The sequence below is a fragment of the Phyllosticta citribraziliensis genome, assembly GCF_038025025.1.
Source record: "Phyllosticta citribraziliensis strain CPC 17464 chromosome Unknown J3D65scaffold_2, whole genome shotgun sequence".
In the NCBI taxonomy this organism is placed as follows: domain Eukaryota; kingdom Fungi; phylum Ascomycota; class Dothideomycetes; order Botryosphaeriales; family Phyllostictaceae; genus Phyllosticta; species Phyllosticta citribraziliensis.
The window spans coordinates 2,467,027-2,487,787 of NW_027117339.1; the positions used below are offsets into that span (position 1 = coordinate 2,467,027).

General features: G+C 53.8%; 6 protein-coding genes and 1 non-coding gene across 7 annotated transcripts; 4 read left to right on the forward strand and 3 right to left on the reverse strand.

Moving 5' to 3' along the window:
- Nucleotides 1–21: 21 nt before the first annotated feature.
- J3D65DRAFT_615039 (uncharacterized protein) lies at nucleotides 22–2,029 on the forward strand. Its single transcript, XM_066799286.1, has 2 exons — nucleotides 22–218; nucleotides 289–2,029. The coding sequence occupies exons 1-2, from the start codon at nucleotides 121–123 to the stop codon at nucleotides 1,595–1,597; spliced, it is 1,407 nt and encodes a 468-aa protein (XP_066659107.1). The 5' UTR covers nucleotides 22–120; the 3' UTR covers nucleotides 1,598–2,029.
- Nucleotides 2,030–3,399: 1,370 nt separating this feature from the next.
- On the forward strand, nucleotides 3,400–5,505 carry J3D65DRAFT_229285 (RlpA-like double-psi beta-barrel-protein domain-containing protein-containing protein). Its single transcript, XM_066794665.1, has one exon. It carries the CDS (start codon nucleotides 3,795–3,797, stop codon nucleotides 5,004–5,006), a length of 1,212 nt encoding a protein of 403 aa, XP_066659108.1. The 5' UTR covers nucleotides 3,400–3,794; the 3' UTR covers nucleotides 5,007–5,505.
- Nucleotides 5,506–5,965: 460 nt separating this feature from the next.
- J3D65DRAFT_t21 lies at nucleotides 5,966–6,054 on the forward strand. Its single transcript has one exon. It is a non-coding gene; the product is annotated as a tRNA-Tyr (tRNA).
- A 1,341-nt stretch (nucleotides 6,055–7,395) lies between these two features.
- J3D65DRAFT_665142 (uncharacterized protein) lies at nucleotides 7,396–9,117 on the forward strand (the record flags this gene model as incomplete). The annotated part of the gene is made up of 3 exons (XM_066802814.1): nucleotides 7,396–7,830; nucleotides 7,877–8,347; nucleotides 8,395–9,117. The coding sequence occupies 3 exons, from the start codon at nucleotides 7,396–7,398 to the stop codon at nucleotides 9,115–9,117; spliced, it is 1,629 nt and encodes a 542-aa protein (XP_066659109.1).
- A 1,281-nt stretch (nucleotides 9,118–10,398) lies between these two features.
- Nucleotides 10,399–13,389, reverse strand: J3D65DRAFT_600520 (uncharacterized protein; the record flags this gene model as incomplete). Its single annotated transcript, XM_066797975.1, has 1 exon — nucleotides 10,399–13,389. The coding sequence occupies one exon, from the start codon at nucleotides 13,387–13,389 to the stop codon at nucleotides 10,399–10,401; it is 2,991 nt and encodes a 996-aa protein (XP_066659110.1).
- A 3,033-nt stretch (nucleotides 13,390–16,422) lies between these two features.
- Nucleotides 16,423–17,400, reverse strand: J3D65DRAFT_229592 (uncharacterized protein). The gene has a single exon (XM_066794667.1). The coding sequence runs from the start codon at nucleotides 17,152–17,154 to the stop codon at nucleotides 16,486–16,488; it is 669 nt and encodes a 222-aa protein (XP_066659111.1). The 5' UTR covers nucleotides 17,155–17,400; the 3' UTR covers nucleotides 16,423–16,485.
- Nucleotides 17,401–19,610, reverse strand: J3D65DRAFT_229591 (uncharacterized protein). The gene has a single exon (XM_066794666.1). It carries the CDS (start codon nucleotides 19,360–19,362, stop codon nucleotides 17,647–17,649), a length of 1,716 nt encoding a protein of 571 aa, XP_066659112.1. The 5' UTR covers nucleotides 19,363–19,610; the 3' UTR covers nucleotides 17,401–17,646.
- Between the last annotated feature and the right edge of the window lie 1,151 nt (nucleotides 19,611–20,761).

Here is a 20,761-nt window from a genome sequence, read left to right on the forward strand (position 1 = left end):
CAAAGAATCTCTCTCCCCACCACCGTCATCGACGACCGACCACCTTTTTACCACCACCCACGCGGAACAACCCCGAAACACAGCACCCCTGTCAGCCTCCGACTTCATACCTCGTCCATCATGGCTCCTGCAAACGGGCCCAATACTCCGGGCTTGCCCTCGTTCTTGAAATCACTCAAGCACAACCCCGTCGAGTCATCGATTGAGCACCTCATATCGTGAGTCTTGCCTACCTCAAAAAATTCAGTTCCTGCTACACAACGCGCAATTACTGACCCGTATCCTCAGACTTCTCAAGCGCCGTCAAATCCGCAACTCACGACCATGCGCCATCGCGACGACACAACTTTTGCGCCGCGTCATTCAAGATTTCAAGAGCCGGGATGTTGCGCAGCTGATGCGCCGCATTAAGGATGTTGGGACTCGGCTGGAGGAAGCGCAACCACGAGAGATCGTTGTGGGCAACATGGTACGCCGCGTTCTCGGCGTGGTGCGCGAGATTGCGGAAGAGGGCGATGGTGTTGCTAGCGAAGCAGGCGCAAATACACCACAAAGACCAGGCCTCAACTCTACCATCTCGACGTTCCTCAAGCCCAGTGCAACCTTTTCGGGCGATTTGAGTGTACACAACGACGCCGCCAGCGACTCTACAGACCTGTCACACCGTCCCGCACTGACCAGTTCACACACCTTCCATGGCGGCAGTCTATTTGGTCTCTTTTCCCAGGCAGAGACACCAAAGACTCCTTCACAAAGCGCGACTCCCGCCGGTTCCAGATCACCTGCTGGTGTAGGACCTCTCACGCCATCCAACCTGGCGAATCTCGACAGCACCGCCACCAAGAAAGAGGACCTCAAAGCCGAGGTGTTAGAGGGCATCAATGAGCTCCTAGACGAATTGGACCAAGTCGACGAGCAAATTGCCGAATACGCCCTCCAACACATTCACAGCGATGAGATTATTCTCACCCATACCTCGAGCACCACGGTGCAGCGCTTCCTTCTGGCCGCAGCAAAGAAGCGCAAATTCACCGTCGTCCATGCCGAAGCTTTTCCCAACGACAGCGACAACACACATGCCAGGATTCTTACAGGCGGAAAGACCAACAACAACCGAGACAGCGATGACGATGAAGATGATGGATTCAAGCCTCTGACTGCTGCCGGCATCACCGTCATCTTGATTCCCGAGTCCGCCATTTTCGCCATCATGTCTCGTGTGAATAAGGTCATACTCGCCACGCACGCCGTGTTGGCGAACGGCGCACTGGTTGCTGCTGTCGGTGCCCGAGCTATCGCGCAAGCTGCCCATATGCACAAAACACCCGTCATGGTCGTTAGCGGTGTCTACAAGCTATCTCCACTGTACCACTTCAATGCGCAGGAGATGATTGAGTACGGCGACTCGAGCGCCGTGGTTCCTTACCAAAATGGCGAATTTGTCGAGACCACTGATGTCGTGAACCCGCTCTACGACTTTGTTCCTGCCTCGCTCGTGGAGATGTACGTCACAAACCTTGGAGGACACTCGCCAAACTACCTCTACAGGATTGTGCTCGACCACTACTCCACGCATGATATTGGCGTGAAGTCTTAACGGTCCACTGGACCACTGGAATCCATTGCCATCGGTAGCCGGAGTTTGTTACTGGTATTGCTTGTCAGGCACTGTACGAAATGGGAGGTTTTGGTAAAACGCTGATATCCGGAAAAGGACAGCATGGACTATTGTAGAATAGATTTGGACTCGGGCTCGAATGATAGCCTTTTTCCCTTGTCCCCTTTGCCAAGTCGTTTTCGGTTTCTTCTACTGCGAGGCTCTACACCTGTTGCGATCACCTGGGCTACATGGCGCTCGCGTCCGAGAGGTCCCCCACTGATTACTCACCAGAGGTTGCGAACAGGTATCTGATCGTTTCAAAGGTACACCGCCATTCATTGGGTGTGAACGACGAATCCAACAGGGTAATGTTACCTGCCTCAGCGAATGGTCAATCTACGGAGCAAATTGATTGACAATATCTTCGGCGGGACGATCGATAAAGTGAGGTTAGTGAACAGATCTAAAAGTTCAAAGCTTGGACTAATTGACGGTGCTCATACTCCAAAGGGCTAGATTAGCACGACTTGCAGGGGATATGGGAGTAGTTCAAGACTTTCCCGCCACCCTTTATCCCCGAGGTCGTTGTGACGTGCATTACTACGGCAAGGCTCACTGTCAGGCTAGCCGCGTAGCTTCGGCTCTGACTCTAGGACGGCTAGCTTCCTTGCTCGATCAGCAATTCGACCACTTTATTCTACGGGGTTACTTGAGTCCTTGTCTGGTTGACAGCTTGGACAAGAGCGTATTGCAGACTATTCTCTTCTTTGTGTCTTTAAGCCTAATTTTTGAAAAGCTGCTAACGGCAACAAGCACATCGCCAAAAGCTTTGGTCGCGGCAAGGCTGCTCGCGGTACTTTTGCAATAAGGCTGGCGGTCGGACTCCACACCGTTGAGAGGAGTCTGGAGCAGTTAGAAGATTGGGGCAGCCCTGACTAACTCTTTAGCCAGACTTCGACCTCACGTCAGGGTGGATTGTTGAGCACAAGGCCAACCAATCATAAAATGCCGTGGCTGACCAGCGACCGCCGGGAACAGCTGCTTGTTGCGATGATTTCTGGGCACCGGACGTTCTTCGTCTACTGATCCTGCTGTGTTTGGTGGCTCAAAAGCGTCGCAGCTGTGGATTTCGAAGCTCTGGAAAGACTGTAAGCAGTCGCGACTGACCTGCACTGCTGAAACCATTGCTGAAAAGCTTCCCTAGACGAAAATTTGACAGCAAAGGCCAATCATTTGTGTGCGATGAAGGTCGGCCGATTAGACTTCTCTTGTACCTACACCGACATCACTCGCCGACGAACCCGCAAAGATCTCCTTTTTGCCAAGCAGGAACCAAACTTAGTCGCTCCTCCATCGACAGCCACGGGAAGACAGGAGATTTCGTGGTCCGCTCACCAGCCATGATGCATTATCCAAGATTTTACCGTTCTCTACATCAACACCGCCATCATCACATTGCAGAGGTTTGCGGTCCCCCGTCACAACATGCTGGTCTCCCAGTAGGAGGGTATTACCTGCGCTCATTCATGCCAAAATAGGCAGTCGGCTCATTTAAGAAAGTTGCGGGGGTGTGGCGGTCCGCCATGCATATACCCTGTACCTGGCGCGGAACGTCAACTCCACCACTTGCAATGCGACCTCCACACCGGCTTTCCACTGCTCTGCCTGGGCTGTTTTGCACTGTTGGTGGCCACGCTGGAGTGACCTAATTCGGAGTTCGCAGTCCGAAATCGCGACAGAAACCGCTTGTCTTACCATAAAGCGCGCGCTCACATCGACTATCAAAGATCGGTGTTCAGCCCTCGTTCCATGTTTGATTAAGGATACAAGGAGCCTTAAGATCACGCTTTAGCCGAGATTCGCCCCATTCGTGGCTAAGCCCTTCTCAACATTGCGTCACCCTGTACCTGACTGTCAAGCTACACTGCCAGGGCCTCGACTGTTTCATGGTCGAGTAATGCACGAACTCATGAGTTGAGAGATCCGTAGACTGGACGAACAAGCGCCGTCCACTTGTAGGCTAGCATCGGTCCTCCCTGTTAACGACATTCACTCGGTGAGTAAGGTTTTGTGGAGCATTTGGGTCTATATAGTGTAGATCCATATCGCAGTCCTCCTCCTCCACCCAACCTCAGGCTCTTCCACTCTCTTGATTTCTTGATTGGCTGATTTTCGGTCTTTTCACTCATTCATCATGATCCGCTCCACGATCCTTACGGTGTTTTTGTTTCTTTTGGTCCTCTCGGTGAAGGCCAGTCCTCTTCCCGATCCTTTGCCGGAAGCGGTCGCCCAGGACGATCAGTCCCAAGTAGCATGTCCACCGGCCCCTGATGGGTACCAGCCACCTCCACCGGAAGACAATGGCAATGAGAAGCCTGAAGAGAAAGCGAGGAAGAAGCAGGAGCAGGAAGAGGCGCAACGACAGAAGAAGGAGGAACTGCGAATGGAGAAAGAGAAGATGCGTGAGCGTCAGGATGCTGAGCGTGCAAAGAAGGACGAGGAGAAGGCCCGCAAGGAAAGCAGTCAGCAACCACCTCCGCCTTCTCAAGGCAATAACAATGGTCAGGGAGGTGGTGGAGGTGGTGGAGGCGGAGAGGGTGGCGTTCGGGGAAACACAGAGCAACCACCTCCGCCACCATCTCAGCAGCCTAAAGAGGGTGGTGGTAACAATAACAACAATCAAGGCGGTAGCCAAGGCGGCAACCAGGGTGGCGGGGGAGGTACCGAACGCCCTCCACCTAAGGAACAACCTAAGGAACAACCCCCAGGCAAATCACCAGTTCCAAACACCACTCCCGTTGGCGACAAAGTTTATCGGGGTCCGGCTACTTTCTATGGAGGAGCTCTTGAAGGTGGAAATTGTATGATGAAGGGCTACCAATTCCCGCCAGGGGTCTACGGTGCCGCTATTGGTGGCAACAACTGGAACAACTCTGCCAACTGCGGCGCGTGCGCCGAAGTCAGGGGCAACGGCAAGAAGATTGTCGTTATGTTTGTCGACCAGTGTTCGGAGTGCGGAGACGGGCTCGATTGCTTCCCCGATGCATTCAAGCAGCTCGCCGACCCGTCCGTGGGCAAGTTCACGGTCGAATGGAACTTCGTCGAATGTCCCGTCCAAGGCCCGATTAAGATCACGGACAAGGAAGGCACCAACGAGTACTACGTCGCCATGCAAGTCCAGAACGGCAAAGAGCCCACGGAAAGCCTTGAACTCAGTCCTGATGGTGGCAAGACGTACAAGCCAACTCAGCGCGATAGTACCAACCACTTCATTCTCAACGGTGGTCCTGTCGGTGCGCAGTCTGTCGATGTGAAGGTGACGAGCAAGTCGGGCAAAGTTGCTGTCGTTCAAGGCGTTCCTGTCTCTGGAGGAGGAAAGGAAGGCCAGCAGAATTACGACGGCTAGGGGATGAGACACTGTTGCTGCGATGCACGGCGCCCCTGGTCGACTCGTTGGCATGGCAGAGATGCTTCTCTTCGCGAAACATTTTTGGTGTTGGTGGCGGAGGAGGCCTTTTGTGTTACGATGATCATGTATTGTATTCGACAGCTGGCTGTTACCACGACGGGCGGTCTAATGCATGTGGCTTTTGTATCCATCTTCCTTCCCCTGTCATGTAAAAAGCCTCTTTTAGACGCTTCGCTATCATGAAGAACTTTTGAAACGTTCTTCCTTCCCCGCTCTTGTCCGTTGCGACTCATGAGAACGCTTGATTGGCCCTGAACATCTGCCCAAAGCATCACTTCAAATGGGGTGGTTGCAGCGATCGAGGTGGTTCCTATCACAATATTAGTGAGAAGGGCTTTGTTTGTCTGTTTCGGAATGTTACGATGCGACCACACATCGCAACAGACCGTTCGAACAATGGTAAGCTCGGGCCTAAAAATGCAAATTAGCTTTTCCTCCATCGACCGGAACTGTGAGGTGGTTTGCATTGAGCTGTTGATCGGTTATGCGATTGGTGGTTGATCGCCAAACAACGGTCTTGATTTCTTGGACCCGACTTTCTCGCTTCCTGTGACCCTTGAGTTAAATTTTGGGTACTTCAGATGCTTCCACTGAGTCAGTGAAGTTGTTTTTTCGACTAAGAGATGGTGGTAAAATGCATGGTGGTAAGTGGTACGGTTGTAGCGGGGCGGGGTCCAAACTAGGAGCGCATGTCGGCGGTTGCGGGTGGAGTTTGGCGCGAAACGAGTCGTTTCTTGTGCTTAAGCATATTCTTGACCATTCATCGGCTTCGGTTTCGAATTGGCGAGCGATTAAGGCTGTGGGAAAAGATACTGCGACCGTCCTGTTGTAAAATGCAGTATATATTTCACAATGACAGAGAACTCTTTAGCCAAGAGAACAGTTAACTGTTCTTACTCCTCTTGGTGTAGTTGGTTTATCACGTTCGACTGTAATGGAATTCAATGCCATCGAAAGGTCCCTAGTTCGATTCTGGGAGGGGAGAAACCATTCTTTTTGCCTTTTTTTGCTCCTGCTCAGAAACTCAACACGTCGTTGTTGCGAGCATTCGGAGAGCGCATTGTCCGGACTCTTTTTACTCACAACGAATGACAAATGGAATCGAGACAGTGTTGAAGACGTAGTGGCAGACGGCTCACACAGGTTCAAAAGTGCCCGAGCAAGTCGTGCAACCAACGCCGTAACAAGCACAGCCCCGAAATGGAGTTTGCCGCGCTGACAATTGAACAGTCACTGAGAATCCGCGGCTTTGGCTCGACGCAACATGCCGCTGTGCCTTTGCGATGATGCAGGCTTGACAGTTTTGAAGAATCGAGGGTACATGATCGCGATTTATATAGAGTCAGCTCGAGGCGCGCAGATGCAGGGCTGCAGGAACGCTTGGGTTGGGATGGGTGCAGGATACATAAGAGTCAGCAAAGCCAAGGACCAGCAAAGGTGCGTCTCGCCACTTGTGGACGAGATGACCATGTGGTGTGGTGGTGTTGGAGAAGAGCCGTCTGCAGGCGCTAAGCAACGCAACCCTGCAGCCAATCACATCGTCGACACCCACCTCGTCCCCTGCTCCGTCACACCCATCTTCGACTCGACCTCGACCAGCGCGAAGCTGAGCCCTTCAATTGGACACTCTCTCTCAACCATGCATCGCGGTCCTGTATCCACGGCGCTTCGAGCGCGCCCAAACTCTGTGCGAGACACGTTGTCCGCTGTCGTCGACCCTTTTCCAACGCGTCTGCCTCTTTTCCTTTGGCCTCATATGCGGCCGTCGCGCAACTCTTCTCTGTGCTCCTCTACAGCTCCAGCTTCTCCGCGCTGACGGCAGCACGACACTGTCAGCTTTGCTTCCAAACCCTCCAATTGGCTCCTTGACGCCTCATTGACGGCCACCTGCTCATGCCGTCTGCCTCAGAAACCTCCCGGGCATCTATTTCGGGACATCAGCCACTCCAACGTTGAGCCGCCTATCAGCAATTCTTTAGCCTGGTCAGTCCCCGGATCCATTCCCATTTGTGCCCCTCTCCGCTACGCATCCTGTCCTGCCTGCAAGCGCTGCTGCAGCGTGCCCGCCAATCCGTGCTCCCGTACGCAAGCGCCCGTCTACTTCCCAAACATAAGCCCGCATCTCCTCTGCTCTCGAAGAGCTCTCCTTTGTCCTTTCTCCAGCAGGCCTCAGTATCACCGCGCACCATCATTACCTGTTTTTGTTCGATTCCACAATCTACGGCTTGGCCTTCGTCTAGCTGGACTGAGCGAAGCTACTTGCCTGTTTCTATTCTTTCCCTGCGTCAACTTCTCACGTCATATCTCACATCCTGACGACGACGAAATGACAGTCGACGACAACAAGTTCCCGAGAGTAGGCATAACCAGCTACCCACGGCCATCGACAGAGTCTCACGCGCCATCTCTCAAGACACCAAGAGCAGCACGCTTCGCCGAGGCAACAGCAGTGCACTCTCCAATCGAGCCACCAGAACCTCCAACAAATCACTATACCCCTCAGCCTCAGCCATCCGATTTGGGCTTTGGATACCTCAACAGCCGCCGGTCAGGACACGATTCGTGGTCAGGCGTCGAAATGGAGGAAACCGACAACAAATATCTGCCTCCACCTACCCCTAGGAGCCCCCTGAAGAGCGCCATGAAGTCGCCAGGGGCTCCGCCACGGAATGTGGACCAAGTCCTGAGTCCCACATTTAGGCAGGAGCAGATTTTGGAAAAACTGGAAGGAAATACCGAACAGGAGCAAGCAAGAGACTTGGTGAGCTTTGCCTGGTTCGCAAGTAAATATCTGCTAACCATGCTAGAAAATCAAATTTCGCGTGCGCGTCGCGAAATTCTTCCTCCGAGGCATCAACTTTAGCTGTAGTCTGATTGTCCTCTCGATGCTCGCCGCGACCTTCACCATCTTCAACGCTACTAAGCATCTACCCCCGCGTGGTGGCTTAACTCCCTGGGCGGAAAACACCAACCCCTGGCCGCAAATATTGCTGCTCGTCATTGCCTGCATTTCACTCTTCATGGCAATTGTCATTTTGCTCGCGTACTGCCGCAAGGGAGGACACAAGAAAGCCGAGAAGCTGTCGACATACTACGGCGCTTTCGCCGTCTCGTTTTTCGTCTTCAGCATCATCATGTGGGGAGTTGGTGCCGCAGTCCTCAATCAGTCTAAAGTCAACGGCGACAGCAAAGATGTGTGGGGATGGGCTTGCAAAGACAACAAGCGCCGCGATCTGTTCGAATCCGATGTGCAGTATGCACTGGTTTGCCGCCTTCAGGTATGTGCGACCTCTACCACTTCGAGAATACAAACTGATTCGTCCAGGACTGGTCTCTTGTCTGCTGCATTATCGAGGTCGTGGTCGAAGTCCTCTCGATCATCATCTACGGCATCGTCTTCTACCGCTTCTGGTCAAAACGCAAGCTCCGCAAGAGCATGGCAACTCGCGACCGCGCGCGCTCCGATCTCTACCTCGCACACCTTCGGTCACAGTCGGCTCCCAACACGCCTGGATTTGGACCGCCCCTTACCCCTGGCGACGGATGGAAGCCACCGCCAGGACACCCGCGCTACACCAGTCCCCCCAAATCACCTGGTGCTGTCAGCACGTACGAAGCGTCCGTAGCAGCCGAAAACGGCGAAGCCCCTGGTCAAACAGTTCAATACCCCCGCGGCTTCGCCGAGCCCAAGCCGTTCCAGCTCCAAGCACCGCCCATCCGCGTGCAAGGCGCCACTCCGAAGGTGCAGCAAAACGGCTTCGATGGTGCGCATGCCTCCCCTTCGCCACCTCCTGCTGGATTGGCACAAGGTGACGGTTCCGACAACGCCGCTCAAGCCCGTGCTTCGAGCCCGCAACCACAACAACCTGCCCAGGACTTTGTTCAAGACCATGTACCCGCCGCCCCCGGAGAGCAGCAGTACGATGCTGTCCCTATTCCTGGTGCGTACGCAGGTCCCATGGCAAGTCCGACGTATCCTCCACCGCAGCAACAAAATCAACACCAGGGGTTTGACTTTGGACCCGACGTCACGGGGCAGAGATACTAGAAAAAGCAAAGCAAAGCGTTGAAACAATGATGATCGCCTCGATTTTGTACAGCAGCATGGCGGCGTGGTGGTGAGGATGAAGCAGATCGACTTTTTCCTGTCTCTTTCCAATTTTGTTGTCTTATTATACTTCCCCTTCTTGCTCACTCGCTGATGTCTGTTTTCCAATATATCCCGCCTTTTCTTCTTGTGCGAGCAGTGAGCAGATCAGATACCTTGGGTTGGATATGGGTCCCTTTTCACAACACGAGGTGGTCGAATGTGCTGATGCGGCCTGGACAGTGCAGGGCATAAGGCACGCGGTGAAGTTTGGGGACAACGACCGGTCGTGGCTGGACAAAGTTGTCGTCGGATTTTGAGTGTTAATCTGTTGGGAAGTTTAACATTATCCTCAATCAAATAAATCTTGGTGCGCGGACATGCCCTCTCTCCTTTGCCTTCCTCTTGTGGCCGGCGGTTTCTTGTGATGTACGTCCGCCCGTACTACGATTGATGCAAAAAAGCTTTTGTGGGAATCATTGAGCGGCAGACCGGGCCTCGTATGAGAGGTTGTGTACGTGACTTGCTTTTCAGCATGTGCGAATTGGCTCTTTAGCACATTCTGGTTGCTTCTGACTCTGTTCTTGAGCGCGTGGACCTGCATCGACTGGCTTTCGGATAAAGACTTTTCGTTTGATTGTGCCATGGACCTCGAGCACCGTCCACATCTTGCCAGCGCTTTCGTGTAATCAGGATCTGGGAAACTGGGGCCTTTGAATGTATCGTCAAAGATGAGTGATTTTTCTTTGCTTACGGTCTGTTTCAGTTTGACTTTGAAAGACGTTTCCGGATGTCTTGATATTCTTTTGCAGCATTCTATTCTCGCTCCTTCACAATGGGTTCCTTCTACGAAGGAGAGAGGCTTCTAGATCATGTATCTTTCCCAACTGCTGTCTTCAATTGCAGGACAATTTCAGAGTGACTTGAAGAAACTCAAGCGGCCAGAAGGACATGGAATTCGATGCCTGAGTGACATTCGATTAGAGGTGGAAAGTTAGAGTACAGCTAAGTGCTATCTATCTCCCAATAAGATCTTTCAGACATATGACAGTCTCTTCAGCTCTCATCAAGAACGATTGGAACTCTCGTGTCTACTACATAGCGGGCAATCGATTCGCATTTCCCGAATTCAATTCTCAATCACCTTGATTGATTAATGAGCTTCAGAAAAGGAGGATTTCGCACATCTACTCAAGTGATATTCGTATATTTAGTTCTCCAGGAATATTTACATACCCAGCTTTACAGTGGCTCGTTCGCAGTCCGACTGTTCCCCTTCTGTAAAATGCGCTCTACGTCTTCTAATCCGGTGTCAACTTTTCGAGCTTTCAAGATACGCACACAAATCCTTGCGTACACCGCTATCATTTTGAAAATCTTCGGAGATCCAATGTTGTCCTCGAGCATGTCTCGGATGTGGTAAAGCGCCCCATTCTTCCCCCCAGTGATGACCTGTTGAAGAAAGCATTGACATAATGCAAAGACTGAGCATTGAAGTTCGAATCTGATGTCGCATGGACTGGCGCAACTCGAATTTTCTTGCGCAGCTGAGTCCCTTGCCGCCGAGCCTTTGCTCTCCGGTCTGCGAATTGGACGAATGGATTGACGGTAGACCCAGAGTAGACTGTGTACCGCTTTTTCATAGTTTCCTTCCACTTGGCAGCGTTCTCCAAGGCATCTGACAGTGCTAATCATTCTCTGCGGCGGTAGAAGTTGGCGCGAATATAGCGCGGGAATAATGCAGTCCAGGGAATTCCTATAATTGCCCAGTCCAGCTCCTGTGAAAGCATCACAGATTCTTTCAACATTCGTGTTACTGAAGACAAGCTCATTCGAGTCCTTCACTTTTGTTTCGCCACCTATTTCTTGCACAGCTTGCAATACAGCCTTGATGAATATGGCGTATATTTCTTGAGCACATGTGCGCATTGCTGAGCCGTAAATATATGAGGTCAAGACGAGATCGTTATTTTCTGGCTGAGTCGGGTTCCAATCCTCCAAGGAGTTGCATCTGAATATCCAACACGGGATGCCATCAGACGTACGACAAAAAGTCGGCTCAAATCTTGGAGTGTTTGGACAAAACCTTTTGTTGCCAAAGTGAATTGATCTGTGATCAAGCCAAACTCCGAGACCGCCCTCAACGTCATCGCTTTCGGGCGAAAATATTCGGTAGCACTGTAATTGTTCAGGGTTATATTTAGAACAATCCTCTGGGCTCTTAAAGTCCGTTCGAAACAAACTTCTTAAGGACCACACCCACATACTCAGGAGGGCTTCTAGATCCGAGGAGGGGGTTATCCACCCGTCCCCAAAAATGCTACGGGCCACTTTGAGATTTATTTTGTCGTTCAGAGACTTTTTATCACAATGTCCCGCATGGTTGGAATCCACAATTTGGCATTCCACTGGCCAAAAGATAGTGTGCACATCTTTCCAATTCTCTTTGAATAAAGTCGGGCTTTGATCCTGCACGTTGCAGTCAAATATGGCGGCAGCAGTATCTTCGATAGCTTTCTTCAAATCCATGGCAGTCTTTCTGACCGGAGCGTGTTTTTCTTCCCAATTGCTCGTCATTCCGGATAGTCTAGTCCTCCAGAGGAAAATCCGCGGAAGGAGTCTTGGAATATCTTTCACTTTGGTTTTCTGGAGGTCCATTCGGCAGTCTTTGACCAGCCTCTCGCGTTCGCTCTCTCCAACGTGGACATCGCGCTTGTTCAAGTTGTTGAAGATCAATCCAGATAAAAGCTCTACAGTCGACTCGCATTCTTCGTTGACAATGGAGACGCGCTGAATTTCGACCATGGATTGAGAGTCGTAGCTCCATTGCCAATCATGGTGGACTGGCTCCTTGTAGACCTCAATCCCACCGAGCTTTGGAAATCCAGCAACTTGAAACAACAAGGTATCTTGCTGCTCGCTTTGCAGCCCAGAAGAGCTTGAATATCCCCGTTTAGGGGAACCATCTCCAGATTTTGTGTCTGCCGGGGATTGACAGGATAAGCTTGATCGAATCTCTTTTCTTCCCATTTCGAAGGCTACCCAGTCCAATTCATGTCCCTCGTAGAATTCCGGATCCTGACTCATTGGACTGTCCTCAATGTCCATGCGGCGTGTCCGCAAGCCTGCACGGACAGCGCTCATAACAATCATGACCCCCAGCTGTGCAACAGAGACAGACGAGTGGAGGGCTCTGAGACCAAGAAACTGCAAGACGAAGCCGCAAATGGAGAGAGAAATGGCGCTCCATACTAATATCGAGACTTGTTTGTTCTTGCGCTGAGTTTCCTTCCATTTCGTTGTGTACTCAGTCATCGGTTTTTCAATGCTTTCACTGAACGCAAAAGAGTCGAACACTTGATCTCCGATTATCTGGTTGCCCGGCTGGATCCAGAAAAGGCGACAGGAGCAGTCGGGTTGCTTCCTGAAAACCCTTTGCTTAGAAGTTTTGGTAACCACATATGCACAGAGGCCGACTCCAAGGGCCAAAAGTACTGTGCCTATCAGAGTGCAAGGGAATGCATAGTCAGCCACGTACGCATCGTCCTTCTTGAACTGATCGCGGAGTCGATATGTCGTCAATGCCGCAAAGACCATGACTGCGGACTGGAGGAGGAAACCACAAAGTGCAGCTACAATGAACCACAGAAAGGGAGGCTTTTTGATCCCGATGTTCAGGGATAGATTAGGGTTCGGAGCGAATCCTGAGGGCAGCGCAGCGGACGCCTTTTCTGTGCCAAAATTCTTGCGATAGCGTAACGAGTTGTCCAAAGTCGTCTCCTTCCAGTCGCTCTGGCCCCTGTCTTTCTGAACATAGTCTTTGAAGGAATAGAGACCGGCACTCCCGCCGTTGTAGAACTCATCATTGGTTGCGCGAGTGTCTTGGACTAATTCGATGATTTTTGGCCGCCCCAACACACGCGAAATTCCCCCGTTGTTGTACATTTCGCATACGTCGCGACTGGTTGATGAGCATAGCTCAATCTCAACATTGGCACCCCCTTCTTGTGCGCGCCCTATGAATGCGCGGAGTGAAGGCGTGCCACCGGCTCTGACTGCAGATATAATGGCGGTAAGAACTCCTAAGGGTGCCATGGAAAAGATGAAGATGTCGGTCAAGGTCGTACTTTCGGATAGGAACTGCTTGGTTGGTTGCTCGCCGAAGAGCGAAATCAGTGGCGTAAGGTCTGTGGCGAGGTTGTTGGAGAAGTCATCCCATCCGCCAGCGACCATGTTGTCTCGCGATCTGTGCCGTCGGTGGTGACGGCACTTCTCTTGCCATTGGCCAAACGAGGAGTGGCAAAGAGTTGAAGGGGTTTGGAGGAGTCAAAACCAGGCTTCTCCGAAAATTGGGGTGACTTCCACTCTCTGCCCATGAGGCGCTTACGAGCGGTTATTCCACCACTCAACATCGTCGACCCCAAACCCACTTATTCTGTCGGTCATCTGAATCCAGCCATCCAATTGAAGCTGTGCAGCATTCTCAACAATCTCGACTTGACAAACCACCTCTCGAACCCGATCCCCTCGACTCGCACCCTGCTCCACCCACTGTTGAGCCGCAGAGCGAAAGCCACCAACCATAATCCAGGTCACCACTACTCCACTTCGATCCGAATGCCACTTGTGCCTGGAGACTGCCCGAGATTCGACGCCTGCCAACTATCAGCTTCATCAAGCAGGTATTCCGGGCCTCTTCCGACTTCATCAAGCCGTCGCTTACCCCTGCACACATCTACCCCTGCCCCTGATAAAGCCTACTAATCGACCAGCGAATCAAACAACAAACAGTTGGAAGCCGATGCACCTCGAAGCCTCGCAAAACCAGTCCGGAGTTGGCCAATAGAGCTCATGGACGCCTGCCCCTGCACTCATCCAACCCTACCCCTGAATCAGCAAGCAAACAGCCAAGGGCGTCAGTTGAAATCCGACCCTACTCCCACCTCGCAAACTCGCGTCATCAACCGGCCAGTCAGCTTGCGAAGCCGCCTCCGTTCAATCGGCAGCCATCACCCGACCCGCTCGAAAAAAGCAATGCCACCAAGCGGAATCGCTCGCGCGACGCCGGGCCAGACTGCGTTTCGGGCGGGATACTGCGCCAGACGACTCAAAAATCCCCCCCCCCCCCCCAAACCCGATTTTGTGCGCTGGCCAGAGCGCCTCAAAGGATCACCACCACCGACTTCCTGAACATTACGTGTACGACAGCAAGAGCTGCACGCGCTCGGATGAGGGCCAGTGACGTCAGCGCGCAGAGAGGCGCATAGTGCACCTTGAACAACAGCCAAACAAGCACCGCCGGCAGCGCCGGGGCGCAAGTGTGTCCCTCGCAGCGGAAGCAACACGCAGGATCAAAGGCAAAAGCCGATGGAGGAGGAGCAAGACGAGGAGGCCCCAAAAAGCAACCAGCGCAGCGGCGTCGTCGCTCGTCGACGTCGACTCGACCGCCCATCGGAGCAGGCCGTCTGCCTGTCTCTCTACCCATCCACCCGGCCTGCCGTCCCCCCTCCAAGTCCGTCTAGACGGCTCCATCAACGACTTATACTCTGCGCGCCGGGCCAATCGCTGCGCGCACACGGGCTAAGAAGACGCCCTGCATACATCCATACATTTTTATATCCTGTCTCGATGCATGCATGTGAGCGGAAGGAGCGTCTTGTCTGCAGGTGAGTGTTGAGCTTCTTTTTTTTCCAACTTTGCTTGCGCCCGGTGAATGTCACCCACCACTGGACGCTGGCTGATGAAAGTCGCCGGTGGTGGGGTCTTTGTCGTGTGCATGGGAGGCGCGCGCATCGCATCGCATCGCGGCGCGGCGCAGCGGCACAGCGCATTGCGCATCTGCCTGGGTGAGATGGGTCAATAGGGTGCGGTGCCTGCTTACCTACTTGCCTACCTTGCTCCAATGCAGCAAGCCACAAGCCACGCCACAGTGGACACGACACGCCAGCAAGTCAGCCAGTCGCCAGCGCAGTCCAGCGCCGCGGCAAAAGACTGACTGGCCGAGGCCGTTGGTACCTGGGAGCAGGATACACGTACGCACGCCGTGGCGCAGTGCGAAAGACGGTGACTGACGGGCGAAGGCGCGGCAAAGCGCGAGAGAGCGAGTCGAACACAGCAAGAATGAGAAGAGAAAGGCCGTCGTGAGAGGAGGAGCGGCGAGAAAGAGGCGAAGCAATGGCCGAGCCGCCCGTTTCTCGACGTCAGAATCAGGTGAGACGGGGTCAACTAAGGTTATCTGCGATGCTAAAGCACTGACTTTGATTACCGCGTTGTTGGGCCCGTAGCCCGCTGCTTGCGCCGCAGTAGTTGAGCAAGTTGAGTGGTTGAAGGTTGAGTGCGAGGGGAAAGGAGCAATGAAAAGTTACCAGTCACCCAGTTGTGAGAGAAGACAAAGCTTGACGTGCAGCGGGTGAATGCTTGCTTGCTTGCGTCGTTTGTCCTCGCGCGCGCGACTCTTGCCCGTGAGCCGGCGAGCGCGGTGGAAGTTGGATGTCAGTAACGACGCGAGAAAAGCAAAAAATGGCGAGAAGGAAGAGGGAGAGAAAGAAAGAGCACCCATCCCTGTTCCACCACCATCGCATTGCTACTTCTGTCTACATCTCCACACCCCCATTCCCCCCCACTCACCCACTACCTTCTTCTCCGCCCGCGTCAAGTGGCTGTGGCTACTAGCCTCTATCCGAGCCGTGCGCGTGGTAGCTCATCCAGAGTGTCGGGCTTAATGACAAGGATTCTGGAGGGTTCATCCTTTCGCAGCGAGAGTTTATTGACCGGTCGACGAGAAAGGGTCCACCATCGGACGACAGACGGGGACGAAGATGAGCACAATGCAAGCGCGGACGTTGAAGTGGAAGGCGAGACGGAGAAGATGAAAACCATGGGGGGGAGAGACGATAAAATGGGTGTCGGTCAGACAATGGATGGAGTAAAGTTGCCTTCTCTGCCATTCCATGAGCCTCGACTCCTCGCTCCATCTCCACATCAATGCATAGGGAGTGAATCAAAGCCCAGAAATGACGCGAGGAATACCAGACCAAAGCTGCATGTATCACGACGTAACAGTTGGCAGCAGCGCCGTGACGTCAAAGGCGCCAAAGTCCAATCTCTGTGCCATGGTCAGTGGTGTCAGGTTGTGCCACAACACTGCAGTCGGGTAGATACGAGGGAGGATGGGCGTCGTCGGCTGTGTAACGCAAAGGTTTGAGATGTGCAAATGGCACTTCATGCAAGAAGGCGTGCGTGTTACGAACGGCTCCGATGAAATGTGGCGGTTGCTGTGTTGTGCTACGCCAGGAATCATGGGCTGGAGTGAATGAGTGACCAAGCAAGTCACCGCAGTGCAGGGAAAAGAGAAGGAAAAGGTCTAGGATTTATTGAACAGACACCTAGATTGAAAGCAGATAGACGGACGCCAATTATCCCCTTTGGTTGCGTTTCGCTTGCTTTTGAGTAGTGGTGCGCGCGTGGTGCATCATGTCGCTTCGATTGGTTTTGAACCTGGCAGCCAGCCCAGCCCGGCTGTGTAAAGTGCAGCGAGATTTCGAAACCAGCAAACAAAGAAAAAGCCGCCGCCGTACGCCATCGAACTCCTTCCCGTCCCGTGTCACTCGCTCTGGTCCTCCCAATTAGGTGTTGGCCCAAAGCCCAAATGTGGAATTTGCGTTGCAAGGCGTTGCGCCACTGGCAACAGCGAAAGCGGCTGCGCCAGCCGAGGTGGAAAAGAGAAGAGAGAAAAAGAAAAGAAGAGCAAGAAAGAAATGAAAAGCAAACTACTCGTACATGCGTACCCAGTAGTTTTGCGCAGTGTACATGGATCAGGCGACGCAGCAGAGTGCCAACCCAAGTACTCGTAGACGTCGTAAGCAAACAGATGTTTGAGGAACAAGAGAAATACAAACGGACAAGGGAAACAAGCGAGCAGAGTGCCACGCGGGTCAAACACACTCCATGCGCCCCGGAGCAAAGAGGACGCCGCTCGCCCGCGCTCGCCCTGACCATCGAAAGAGCAGCCGACAATCAACGCCAGCAAGACCAAGATGATGAAGCGATCGATCCACCGCCTGGTAGGACGCGTCATCGCACAACTCCTTTCCTGCGCTGCAGTTCCAAACGCTGAAGCGGTGAGAGCGAACGAAAAACTTGCTGTGGAGCACGACGCGTAAGAGTGTGGCGGGCACACAGCCATGCAGGCAGCCAGGTGGTGTGTTGGCAGGCAGACAGACGAGTGTTTGCCATTGCACTCGCTGCGTCCCAACAACCCAGCCAACTGCTTACCCTCAGCGGTGTGGGGTGGCGTCTCGGCGTGTCGAGGATTATGGGTTGACAATGGTACAAGCCACACCCGCGACTGGAGAAAGGAAAAAAGTCGGCAAATACAGACGTGACAACAGAAACAGTAGGGAAAATCCATGCAGCTGAAAGCTGCATAGCTGTGAAAGAAAAAGATGAAAAGGGCGCAGACTCAACTTGACGCCCCAGTCGCGTGGTCGATCAGACAGCAAAGTAGCCCGTAAAGTCTCCCGTCGGATAGGCTTGCTGCTGTTGGAGAAAAGGCTGTTGTTGCGAATGGCTGGGGAAGTGCATTTGATGCTGAAGGTGGGAGTTGTCGGCGGTGGTCATGTCCAGGGGAAAGGGTGTGGTTTCGGCAGACGAAACATCGGCAGACATGGGGGCAAAGGCGTCGAGGACGTTGTAGTCGGTGACGACAGGGCCGCCAAGATGCATGGATGCAGTCGAGGGGTCGAAGGCGGTGGTGGCATTGTAGGCGGAGTGGTGGGGATGCGACAAGCTGCCGTGGGGAGCGGTGTACGAGACGTGGTCCAAGCTGCTGAGCGACGTTTGAGGCACTTGGTATGTCGGACTAGTGCTGCTCTCCATGGCCGACGCTGGTACTCCGTCGCGGTTGACGCCGTATTCGTGGGCCCGTCTCACTGGCTCGTCGTCGTCACCTTCCATGTCGCCGCCCATGGCTTCGGCGCCCACTCCAACCGCGTTCTCGGGAACGTACTCTTCGACCTCCTTCATCCAAAACTGCTTGAGCACGTCCATCGGAGGGTGGTCGCCGCCGCCTTTGCCGCCTCGCCGCTCGTCGCCCTTGGCCTTGCGCCCGCGTTTCCTCGGGTTAAAGTGTGCGCGTCGCAAGTGTGCTGCCGCGTTGTAATAGGCGCCGTACTTTTTGCCGTTGCGACATGCTTTGCAATGTGCAAGGAACTGCTTGTTTGGACTAGCGTCCACCGTCACCCACACCTTGCGTATCGCCGCGTGAACGCGCTCCGTGTGCCGACGCAACTCGTGTTCGCCGCGAAAACCCTCGGGATGCTCGTTGCACTTAGCGCACATGATTTTGGGGTGCACTGGTCGAATGTAGGGTGCCTTCGAAATGGCCGCGACCGACTTGATGCCGGTGCCGTCCCTGGCAGGGATGTTGATGACCGACGCCGAAGACTGACCTTCTGCGACGGACTCGGACGCCTTGGGCGCGAGCGGGCGAGCGCTCGAGGGAGCTTGATCGAGCAGACGCTGCTTTCCCTGGGAGTGGCTCGACGAGGCGGAACGATTGCTTTCCGTCGACCTCGACCGAGCCATGGTGGTGATCTGGCTCGCAGTGACGAAGCGACAAGGTTGAGATGGTGCAGCAGAAACGCTAGCAACAGTAGAAGAAGAAATAGGAAAATGCGCTGATGGCGGAGACACATCAGCGCAGGAAGAAGGAAACAGCGAAAAGTCACCTTCGACGGACTTGTCCAACGAAGGTGATTGCGAGAAGAATGGGTCGTGGGGGAAAACAGAATCTGAAACGTTGGAAAAGTTGGATTGCACTCGCATCATTTCCAACTGGTTGGCAAAGTAGGTGCTCGAGCTACTTTGTCTACTCATCTTGTCGCTGGCGGCCGTGGATGCTGCAGTCAGCTCACCGACAGAAGTGCTCGGCGATATGGAGCCGTCCGGGCTGTCGAAAGGCCGCTGAAAGTGGTAGTCGGATTGAAATGGGTTTTGGGGTTTGCCGAACCTGGCGGGGAGGCTCGTCGAGTGAAAGGTTGCTATGTATTCGGACGGGTCGTAGACGCTGACCTCGTCAAGACGAGGCATGGGCTGATGGACAGACCTGGCTCGGGCGAGGGAGGGCTTCTGGTCGGCCACGTAGGGTTGAGCGCAGTGGAATGAGGCAGGAGCAGAGTGAATTGACGGAGCCCCGTCCCGGATCATGGGCACGGGGATATCAAGGGCCTGAGCAGCATGGTTAGAGACGGGGGGGGCATGGAGGACCAAAAGTCAAGACCGTACAGGCGTAGTGGAGTTGGCCGGGTAGCAGGCGGTGTCCCAGATGGAGGACCTGGAGAAGAGCGGGTCTGCGGGGGAGAGGGGGCCGGCCATTGATGGGGTCTGGTGGGTGGTGATGGACGACGAGGTGTGAGTGAATGGACGAGCGAGTGGAGAGGGTGGAGGGCAGGGCTGGCCTTTTGATGGGTGGTGGATTGCTTCCATCACCTATGGTCAAGGCGTGTGCTGGCCGACCAGGGGGCCCCTGTCGCCGTCGTCAGCGACGGCAGTTGCAGGGAAGAGTGGAGCTGACTGTTCAGTTTCGTCCAACGCCCGCACCGACCCTCGAGGCCATTCGCCGCCTCATCATCACGACTCGACTCAACCACCTCCAGCTCCACTCGACGGGATCCCTCTCTCTTGCTTTTGCGACCACCCACTGCCACTGCCGTGCAACCACACTAGCCCGTCCACGCCATGTCCATGTCGCCCACAGCACTGCGCCCGCTTCATCAACACGACGAAACGCTTGAGCCTCAGCGCCATGTTTTGGTCCCCCTCGCTCTCCTCCACACAAGTCCATGGCGTCGCGGATCCTCGGACATTGCGCTCGACCCGTCAGTCAACTGTCAAGTCAACTGTCACCTCGTCCCTACCGTCACGTGTGCCCCATGGCTAACCCCTTCGAGCTCCTCTTGCTTGGCCGCCATCCATCTCATTCTTGCTCGGCCAAGCAAGACGTCTCAGGAAGCTTGGGCCACGCCTCTCCCGGATCACTCTGCTCAATGACCTCACTCACGCCCGCCGAAATTGCTGCTCGTGCGCCGTTACCCTCGAGGGCACGCCCAGCTTGCCCCGGTGCTCCACTTCGACTCTGGACCACTTGTGCCGACGGCGAGCACAGCAAACCCCCCACTCGTCATAGTTTACCGCCAGACAAACACGCCGACGACATGACAGCACTGACATGACGGCCAATTTTCTTTGCATCATCAAGGCAAACACCCATTGTTGCAGATTGTCCAGGACTAATCCCGTGAGATGAAGGTCTAGCCTCCGTTTTCCCCATGGCCGTGTAGAAGGAAATTATTTAGAAATGCTGTACGTCTCATGACACAATCTCAGGCACAAAGGCCCTCAGACCGCTAGTCCCCTTTTCGATGATTTGGAACTAATATTTCATCCTCACAACAACAGTTTCGCCAAACTCGGCCACGAGACACGGATGCCCTGTCAAAATACAAACACCGAGGGCTAATATCCTCTCACTGTGGAAACTCGGACGTTGACTGTCATGTCGTCTTGGGCAAATATTGTTCTCACTTGCAAAGGGCGCCAATCGGTC

What these genes read in the sequence shown, in the direction of transcription:
- J3D65DRAFT_615039 (XM_066799286.1), top strand. Translation starts at nt 121, where the DNA reads ATGGCTCCTGCAAACGGGCCCAATACTCCGGGCTTGCCCTCGTTCTTG. An exon ending in TCGATTGAGCACCTCATATC is followed by an intron (nt 219 to 288) that starts GTGAGTCTTGCC and finishes CCGTATCCTCAG; the next exon opens with ACTTCTCAAGCGCCGTCAAA.
- J3D65DRAFT_229285 (XM_066794665.1), top strand. Translation starts at nt 3,795, where the DNA reads ATGATCCGCTCCACGATCCTTACGGTGTTTTTGTTTCTTTTGGTCCTC.
- J3D65DRAFT_229592 (XM_066794667.1), bottom strand. Translation starts at nt 17,154, where the DNA reads ATGGTCAGGGCGAGCGCGGGCGAGCGGCGTCCTCTTTGCTCCGGGGCG.
- J3D65DRAFT_229591 (XM_066794666.1), bottom strand. Translation starts at nt 19,362, where the DNA reads ATGATCCGGGACGGGGCTCCGTCAATTCACTCTGCTCCTGCCTCATTC.